Source organism: Montipora foliosa, chromosome 6 (assembly GCF_036669935.1).
Source record: "Montipora foliosa isolate CH-2021 chromosome 6, ASM3666993v2, whole genome shotgun sequence".
Taxonomy (NCBI): Eukaryota; Metazoa; Cnidaria; class Anthozoa; order Scleractinia; family Acroporidae; genus Montipora; species Montipora foliosa.
Genome location: NC_090874.1, coordinates 38,805,795 through 38,815,794, shown reverse-complemented (window position 1 = coordinate 38,815,794; position 10,000 = coordinate 38,805,795). Strand labels below are relative to the sequence as shown.

The following is a 10,000-nucleotide window of genomic DNA, read 5'->3' as shown; positions in this document are numbered from 1 at the left end:
TGGCACTCCATTATGAAGAGCTTTCCCAGTTATATGATGGTGTGCCATTGATAATGGCTTATGGACTGCCTGTGTCTGGGAAGTCTTTGGCAGTACAAATTGCCATGTCCCTCATTGGAGAAACCAAGAGTATTGGAGGTAATGTGTTCATTATATTTCATTTGGTTATCAAATTATCGAATTACTGGAAATGGTTCTACCTCTGGGATTAAGGAGTTAAGTGCCAAATTGATCACTCATGTTTTTGTTGTTGTTTTCTTTTACAGAGTGTACCCAGGCTGGAATGCTTAAGTTGGCATCTTCAAGAACGCTCCCATTTTGGTGGGATGATGTCTCGGATTTCAACACTTTAGAGGCCCTTACTGTCCAAACTTTTAACCAGGTGAATATACGTGTGGTACTAATAAGTTTTGTATTTTGTGGAAACTAAAATATTGGTCGAATGGTGAAAAAAAAAACTTCGCCTTGTGTTCTACTAGACCTCACACATAGTTGAAAAACAACATATGTCGGTTATGCTCTCAGCCCTTCAATTATTGTTAATGGGTGTCAGTGGTCATGTTATGCAAGATTATAAGGCACTGTTACACTGGATGCCTTATCCCCCGATTTATCAGAATAGCAGCTTCTAGCAGCGTTCTAAGTGGAAAGATACCAAGTGAACATGAAATACTTATTGATTTGGTGTATTGATTTCATCAATGTAGTAGGTTTATTGCAGCTTTTTTTCTGGGAGGAGGGGGGGGGGGACTTTCTTTGGAGCATAAAATAGTCCGGGAAATGTATAGCCCACACAAATCAAGTGCCATGCAGTAACTTTGAACTAAAACTAGTGGCAATTGATTATGGCAATTAGCAGGTGCCAAATGTAATTTTATCAAGACAATGACAGTGCTTTGCTGATTAGAAGGTCGTTATCTCCAAATTGTGTACATATACGGTATGACTGACTGTAACTGAGAAACTGTGCCTGCAGTTTATCCCAAAACAAAAACATATCAGATGGGAAACTTCTGTTTTAACAGTAATATTTTTGTCTTGTATCTTGCCATAACAGTCTCAAAAGCAAACTGCAAAGCTGGAGAAGTTAAAACACCCAAGATCAGTCCCACTGATCATGAATCCTCAGTGCTTGTACCGAAAGAAAAAGGTGGACAAGGAGAAGATCTCAAGGTATACCGTAATTGAGTATAAATTAGTCAGGGGCACCGAACAACAAGTTTTAGTAACTGTACATATCTCTTACAATAGGTGAATGCTAGTTCACATTAGGTTTTCATCACCAATCAAAGAATATACATACTCGCCTTTTCTTATTTGAAATGTGGCCTAAAAGATTCACGATGGCAAAATACTGAATAGCCCATGACTCTTTCGGAAGATATATATTTGCTGTTTTTGGCAAACAAAAACGTCGGGTAGCATTTTGGCAGACACATAAGGTTTTGCATGCCAGAATACACAGAAAACACACGAAAGTAATGAATGCAATTTTTTTTTTCTGGCAAAGTCCGTTAATAAATAACAGTTCTATATCTGTGTCTGTAAAAGGAATTTCAAAAACTTACGAAAGGATCATAGTTTTCTTTTGTCTAGGAGATTAATAGAATGATGACTTGTACCAAAGATCATAATGATTGAAATTCTTCACTTTCTGAAGTCTCTTGGATAATGTGGGACATTGGCAAAAGTGATATGCTCATCTGACCTTTTGTAACTTTTGTAAATTCCACAGTAGTCTACTTTGCTATACCTTACACTACAAATTATAAACACTAAGAAATAATTATGAAATCACATGATAAACAATATTTCAGGTTTACTGTTGTCCATCATTACTGCTGTTTGTTTAAACATGGCAAATGCAAACATCCTTTCTTTCCATGGGGGATTAAACAATTGTTTTTCAATTTTGCATTATAGAGTATTTACACGAATTGCAGTAGTGCCTTTTGAGAGAATCAGTGAAGTCCAGACTTTGAAGAAAAGTCTGGAGCTAAAGGCTGCATTGCAACCAGTCTTAAGGAGAGCAGTTCTAAGTGTGGGGAAACTGATTGAACTGAGAGATGACTTTAGAGAAATGAAAGAGGATCCCTTGTTCCTCAGTGAGATATCACCAGTACTGGAGTGCAGCGCTTTGGACATGCGCACACAGTTAAACTTCGCACTCCTTCTATATTCAGTTGGAAAGGTATGCAAATTTTGTTGTGATTGCATTTTCTCAAAAATGTGATGTGAACTGCAGTTGAAACCCGTGAGCTCAGCAATGACCAGCATAGTGGTCTACCAACACTGAGTTTCCAAGTCAACTGTTAGCTGGTCATGATAATGATTCAATGTTCCTTTCATCTGCATCACTGAGTCTGGCAAATTTGCAAGGGAACATTTTGTACATTTCCCAATCGATGACTAGATAATTCAATATTAAACGGCGAATTAATGATGATGTTCTATTTCATCTCTGAAATATTCTGAAAATTGTTCACATCTAACTTGTGATGGATTTCAGGTGTGGCTTCAGTTTATAGTTTGCATGATATTTGAATGAAAAGATAATACGTAGTCTAATAATAATAACTTACAACAATTTTTATAGCACCCTGTCCAAAAGCTCTAACTTAAAAGGCGGTGCTTTACAATAAAATTGTTTAAAACCGGATAACTGTTACACATACATGATTTCATTGTGTTCTGCGTTTTTTCCAGGAAAATAAATATTATAGTTTTTTTAAAATTAATCTTTTTACTATAATTATTTTAATGTGCATGTTACTTTTATTTCAAATAGATTCTTGATAATGTGGCTCTCAAAGAGCATTTTGCCAAAGTGATGTCACATTGCAGTGATGTAATTGTGCCCCATTTAAAAAGTCTGCTGGAGAATGACAAAAGTGCACAATTAGAAGAGTATCGCCAGAGCGAGGAAGAACTCTATTTGGACCTTATCCACAAGATTGTGGCAGAAGCCTCCTTACAACCAGACAAGGTTCTTATAAACATGTGTCTAGATTATTGTATGCCGCCAAAATACAAAATCAGAATTTTTTTCTTGCTGTATTGGAAAGTGAAAGTGAACTTTTCTAATACAGCCACCAAAAAATACAAAATCAGGATTTTTTTGCTGTATTAATTGGTTTAAGCCATTGATATTTATTGCTATGTAACATTTTCGCCTACAGTATGTTAGTCAAACTCACAAATACTGCAGATGTGCAACATAACTGAAGTACGTGCAAGGCTGCAGCTGGGATTACGGTTAAAGTGCCTTGAAGATATTCTGTCAAGCACTAACCAATTTAATTTGTTACTTTATTTCAGACCAAGCAGTTCTTTCTCCCCAAGGCTTCTATGAAGTCTAAATGCAAGTGCAGGGATGTATTTGGGTTTAAAGTTACTGAGGCATTGAAATTCATTGCAGTGCCTGAAAGAGAGCAAGCACTAAGGAGATTTGTGTCAGAAACAAAGAGAGGCTGTATTGGGAGACTTACCTTCCCTGGTACAGGCCAATCTTCTGGCTGCATCCACATTCCTAGGATGCAGCTTCCTGCCGACATGGTCAGGACCATGGATGAAGGTAAACTTTCCTGACATTGTTGTCCCAATATTAAACATGCATATTTTTATTGCAGGAGGTCTAACCAACGTCATTTCAACCCTATGGAAATAAAAATACATAATGCATTGCTCACGTATACTAAATAAAATTAAAGCAACTAAATATTTCTCATACAAGTTGTGCCGCATAGCACTGTGAACACAAATGGTGGAACAGATAATTAACTCTGAATTGTAAATTAAAGTGCTAAGTGAAACCCAAGAAAAACCCACTGGGCGTTAGCCCTAGTAAAGGGTATCAGGGAAACCACACGAGGCAAAGGAAAAATTCTTATGACATCGGTGGGAGGTCATAAGAATCGTCCCTGACTTTCTCTGTCCGACCTCGTAGCTTAGTCGGCTTAGCAACGGTAGATCTAATCCGGAGGTCGTGGGCTCGTTTCCCACCGAGGTCATAACAATTTTTCTTGGCCCCGTGCGGTTTCCTTGATACCCTTTTCAAGGGCTAACGCCCAGTGGGTTTTTCATGGGTTTCACTTAGCACTTCAATTTACACTTAAGCGTTAATTCACTGTTCCACCATTAATATTTCTCACACTCAGCTCTCATGATTCTTGATTAGTAAATGAAGACACGAACTTCAACCTTCAAATGCGAACTTGAGTGTTATTTTGTATTCCATATACTAAGATGTTCAGTGCTCACAAGTGTGACTCAAAAAGTTCACCAATGTGACCAGAAATTTAGCACTGGCGACTATAATGTATTGACCTCCTGGGATATCTTCAATGTAAATAAATTCGTAGTTCATTGATGCCTGCCCAGTCTAGCCCGGCAAAAGAAATTTATGGATGATGTAAAGTCTAGATGAAATATTCATACAATTATTTGTTTAGTTACACATTCAATTTTTTGTAAATTTGACGTTTCATACATTCCTTCATTATGCTATGCCTTCACGGAACAAATTCAGAAAATACCTGATTTCATCGCTTTGTGAATTTGCAAATATGTTCTAATAGAAAGAGACTAAATTAAGTTGTTAATCAATTTCTCTTCACAGCATTCTCCAATCTCAAGACTAATCCAAGCCGTTCAAGGAATGTACATGTATGTATTTCTTTGTTCATTGTATCCAAAATTCACTAGTTCAGACAACATTGCAATGCTCAAGGAAGGAAAGGAGGATCTATTAAAAACATATTTTACCAGATTTAAGTTAGCAAGTTTGCCCACAGAGCTATAAGTTTCGGTGCTGTGCAGAAATTGGATAAGGAGGAAGACATAAAAAGTTAAAATGATGGAGAAGAGGGGTGGGAATATGATAGTGATGTTGAAAAACAATCCCTCTCTCAAATCCTGTTCTTCTACCTGCTAGTCTTTCTAAATTGATCCTATTCAACTACTTAAATCGGAAAATATTAATTGAATGTTTTTATACTAGCAGTATCAGACCCAGTCACATAGCCAATGTAAATATTTTGCTGCCTCCTTTGTTACTGCCATTAAAGGTTTATGACTGAATGAAAAAGTGCCTCAAGTGTAATTGTAATGGTAATATAAATTTTTTAACAAGTAGATAGATCATTCATTGCTTATTGCAACTGTTTCTTGGCAAATTGTTCTTGTTGATAATTATGTTTATGGTTACTACAATCAAAAGTAATGACAATTGGACCATGTGGAATACAGTTTAGGGAGTCAGATCATATATATGAGTATCTCAAATCAACAAAGCACTTAGCACAAGGACAATTTGAAAATAATGAGTATCATAACTATTTATCCCTGAACTGTACACGTGAAAGCCTTTTTGACATTTAATCATATCAACAGCAATGTGAAAACAGTAATGTGAAGAAAGTTGCATTAAAAATGTCAAACAGTGGAGACTGACAGTGAAAATAACCCGTTTGAGTGCCCTTGAATAATAGGTGTAGGTATTGGTTTACAGCCATCAAATTACAGTAGGTTGTTGTAATTGGACAGCTGCTATTATTGGACATCCAAAAAATTGTACTACAGTTTAATATGTGGCAAGAGGAGAACCAACATAAACTTTTAAATCATAATTTAACATCATATTACTTCTATATCTTGTTTCAAGGAGCAGTGTAACACAGTTCAGCATTCAGTGATCACACGTAAGTCTGAATCTGCATTCACATTGTTAAATATTAATAATTGTTAGTAAATATTAATCGTTTGGCAGCTAAATTTTATATTATACATGTATCCTTAAGGAGGCTTGCATTAGGTTTTTTTTTGGCTTGGACTATCAGCGTACATTTTGAAATCAAAATTTCTTATAGAAGACAAGCTTCGATGTTCTTAAAACTACAACATCTTTTCTATGCATTACCATAGATTTTTGAGCTTTTATAAAATAAGCAGCCTTGTGTTACAGTTGGTACGGTAACAGCTGTTGATTGGTTACCAACGAGAAAATAAACTTTGGTCATGCGTCTTCTCTAAGATATACATTTTTCAAGAACTACACCTCCAAGCCAAAAAAACTACAGTGAGCCTTCTGAAATGTAGGCCATTCTGTACACTTTGAATATTAGATAAATTTTAAGATGGAAAATATATTTTAAACTAAATACTTGTGTTTAAGTTAAGAACTCACTCCGATTACCGGTATGTGTTCCCAGAAGATATCCATAAGCTCACTATAGAGGGACACCTTTTCAATTGTCCTTTACTTGCTATTATTAGTTTCAGAAAGCATTGTTGTCTCTGTCGAGGATGAAGGAAACAGTAAGGAAGGTGAGTCTAATTTTTAAACCAGTATTGGTCACCCTTGCAATGACGAATACCAGCAAGTTGTTTTAATTATTAAATAACCAAACAAACTTGAATGCAGCTGCTTTGCTGGTACAACCAATTTATAACAAAACCTAAGTTCAGATCAATGCATGGCATATGCCATTGATCCGTCATTGCCAAGTTCAGAAATGCATCATAATTAACATTGTTTCGCTTGGCCAATATTAAATTAAATCTTATCTCATATCGATGTGCGATACATAATTGGTCACAGTAGATAACTGATATCCAGAATTAACTTATCTTCTGTCAATACTGTTAATGCGTGTTTAACACGTACTCAAACCGAATAAGAGCCTGGTCACAGGTTAGTTCTGCATTGCAAAACTTTCGTGATAATTTATACTTATTCATTTTTCTCAACAGGTGACAGTGATGATGAAAAAATGGTAACGTAATTTCTGGTGTTGCCTGTTATTGTTTCATGGCGTAACGAGCTTTGCCCAGCCTAATTCCAAGGGTCTTTACCCTTCTTATTATCCCCCCTCCCCCCATCCCAGATGTTCAATTTTCATCATTTTTGTTTTAACTATAATATTTAAAGAGATTAACTCTTGTCTGCCTAAAGTTGTTGAACTACTTGGTCTTAATGAAAGGGGTTCATTTGAGCATCTTATCTTTCGCTACTCTCGATCGATAATTACCCGTTCTTAATGTTGTAAGCACTAGACGAAGAAGTCCTTACCCGAGCAGCAGAACAGGCAGGTCAGTATATATTTTTAATCTGTGAATTTTCAACTCAAATTGCACGACTAATTTGTGAGTTTGTACTGTAACGTTTACGGTGAGACCTGTGATAATTTTCATTTAGGCCATTCCCACCCATAAAATGCTTTGTTGCAATCGCCCGACAGACCCCTTAAAAATATTGATTTTTTCTTTGATTAGTTCAAGCAAACGTAGTTGAGAGTGTTTTCTTTAAATGAACTTTATCACTCTAATTTCTAATTAAAATTATAATTAAAATCAAGCTTATTTTGTGAGCTGGCCTGTTAAGGCTGCTATTTGGACCCAGATTCCGGCACTTAATTTTTATCCGACAACGCACTATTTTTTATTAGCACTATGCATCATAATAAACCCAATCAATTCCTATTTTCTTCAAGTTGCTTTCCCACACCCACAAATGAACTGTTCACCCACCGCTTCCTTCACCAGATTTTGCAATAACGTATTCTAGTCGTAACCTTTTAATTTGGAGCGGTAAACCACCCTTACGATATAGAAGACGATGGGAAACGAAACATTTTACGGAGATAGCCTAAATGCTGTGTTTGGTTAATTTATTTACACAGAAGCCCAAGAAAGAAGTGTAGCAAATAAAAGAGGCCGCAAAGGTACACGTAGGAGTAGTTTCTTTTTAAATTTCAGTAAGAATTGTAACAATGAAAGACTAATGAAAAGCAAGTTCTCCTGCTGCTTTTAATCCTGAGAATTATAATTGACAGGCATGCTTCAGGCTTTACATTAAGTGATGGGGTGAAATTTACCATCAGCTTTATCATAACTCCTCGTATTCAGTTACGCCACAAAAAATTAAAGAAAGTTAAATTCTGATTTATTAAATGCTAAGGTATGGCAAGATATAAAATCCCGCTTTATCCTATAAATCCAGAGAAGTTGTGTATGGTTAATTAGAAGTGTTAATTTTGAGCTTCACCAGCCTCAGAAGGTAACTTTAAAATCTTTTTGTATCAGGAGGCCGAAATAAAGTTTCTGATTTGTTTGACCACCTGCACCCCGGGACGATGTCAGGTGAGTGGCATGCATTGAATATAACCTGGTACATTGGTTAAAAAGAAATTAAGATTCTCTAAAGTACCGATAAATTATCGGGGGGCGAAAATTGTTATGCGTGTACAAGTATCGTCAGAGATTTAGTATGTACTGAATTTGAAAACTGCATAATGAAAAGGTGTATAAATCACCACCAATCGATAAAAGCACTGTTTCCCAAAAATACTTACCATGCCCGTAACGTTATCGCACCTTTCAAAAAACAGGCCTCAGATCCTGAACACTGGGCTTGTTCTTGTGCAGGCTGCCTAAGCAATTTTTAAAAGACTAACAACCAATTTCACGAGAACAGAAACGTAGTTGCAACCTAGTGCATCGGGGAGAGCAATTTTCTCAAATATGTTTTATAAGAAATAAAATTGTGCTCTTCTTGTTGTCTCTAGAGAAGACAAAATTTTAGTTAGGGAGCATTCATTTTTTACAACGGCGAGTGGGCCGGAGTAGTCGCTGCGGACATGAATGTAACCCACCCCCCATTCTAAAAAATGAATGCTCCCTTAGTACAATAACCTAATTAGTGACCAGATAAAATGAGAATAACTGCAAATTAATATCAATGGTGACTGTGGATGATTGAATCATGCTCATGCGGTTAGGTATGTCAACCAATATGTCAATTTATTTTTGAGATTCTCAGGAAAAAGGAAGAGAGTGGACAAGTGACATGTTTGCCTCTGAGTTGGTGGTCAATGCAAATGCATTTTTTTTCGCTGCGTGGAACGAATTCAACAAGGTTGTTGATCACGTCTTATTCACAGTGACCAAGAACTGACAGCTCAAATATTTATATTAATGCAGTCTAACGTTATGGTTGGGTATTTTTTACGAACAATTAAACATTGTACATTTACAACAAGAAGTGTATAAATTCTTGAGTCAAAGGTTTGTGATTTTCAATGACATGACAAGGCGACCATGTTGGTGATCAAAACAAATACAATTTTTTTCGCATGATTTGCATAACAAATAAAGTTAAGTTCCCAGTGGAGGACCAGGTTTCGTTCTTGACCACCAATATGGCTGCCATGACGTCACGCCTGGTTTAAACTGTAGATAGCTAAACCCCCATAGCAAATTAAAGCTCGTGGAGCTGGCTATCAAACAATACCAACAATTTTGAACTAAAATGAACTGTCGAGTTTTTCACGAACTCTAAATGCGAGCGTCCAAAACAACAAGTCAAAACGACTTCTGTCTTCCGCTAATTTAATTTGTTCCTCAGATTCTGGACCCAAGGCGCTAAAGAAACGTGTATGCGTTTTGCCATATTCAGTTACAGTGAAATGTTTTTGAACATTTTGGGTAATAGTATAAAAAATGTGAAGTGATCGTACAAAAATCGCTCCCAGAGAAAAACTATCTTGAAGTTAAAAAAGTCGCAGGCATCCTTTCGTTGTTAATATACTAAACTAGCCACTGTCCAAATTTGAGGGCAAATGGACAAATTCCCTTCGAGTTTTAGCTCTTTTAAGTGTCCCCTTCGAGTAAAAAAAAAATTATTCGAGAAAACAGAGCTAAGAATGTCAATCAAACAGGTTATTTTTAGTTTCGGCCAAAACGTAAAACCGCCATTTCTCCACCAATGTTTAATCTTCTTTACATTAGAAATCCCATTTCGATCATTATGTAAAATTAAAAAAAAATTCACGATATGAAGGTGTACGGTTAACTTTAGCAACGACGGCAACGAAAACGTCATTTCCAAATATAACTTCTCTTTTTTGTAACTCTTTCACGATTATTCCAATGTGTTAAACGTTAAATGTGTTTCTGGAAAGAAAAGTAGGGGTCAACGACCATTTAAGAGATTAAAATGAAC

The 10,000-nt window shown here is 36.2% G+C and overlaps 1 protein-coding gene and 1 long non-coding RNA gene across 2 annotated transcripts in view; one reads left to right on the top strand and one right to left on the bottom strand.

The window, feature by feature from the left end:
* Positions 1-6,849, top strand: part of LOC138007303 (uncharacterized) — a 6,877-nt gene extending 28 nt beyond the window's left edge. The window contains exons 1-10 of the mRNA XM_068854121.1: positions 1-138; positions 267-382; positions 1,058-1,173; positions 1,924-2,191; positions 2,789-2,986; positions 3,319-3,574; positions 4,619-4,665; positions 5,663-5,699; positions 6,274-6,324; positions 6,751-6,849. The exon at positions 1-138 is cut by the window's left edge and continues 28 nt beyond it. Of these exons, the coding sequence (XP_068710222.1) occupies positions 1-138; positions 267-382; positions 1,058-1,173; positions 1,924-2,191; positions 2,789-2,986; positions 3,319-3,574; positions 4,619-4,665; positions 5,663-5,699; positions 6,274-6,324; positions 6,751-6,782 (1,259 nt within the window). The 3' untranslated portion in view covers positions 6,783-6,849. The remainder of the gene's footprint in view (positions 139-266; positions 383-1,057; positions 1,174-1,923; positions 2,192-2,788; positions 2,987-3,318; positions 3,575-4,618; positions 4,666-5,662; positions 5,700-6,273; positions 6,325-6,750) is intronic.
* LOC138007305 (uncharacterized) overlaps positions 3,567-10,000 on the bottom strand; it is a 12,839-nt gene continuing 6,405 nt past the window's right edge. The window contains exon 3 of the long non-coding RNA XR_011124021.1: positions 3,567-3,655. This is a non-coding gene — a long non-coding RNA (uncharacterized lncRNA). The remainder of the gene's footprint in view (positions 3,656-10,000) is intronic.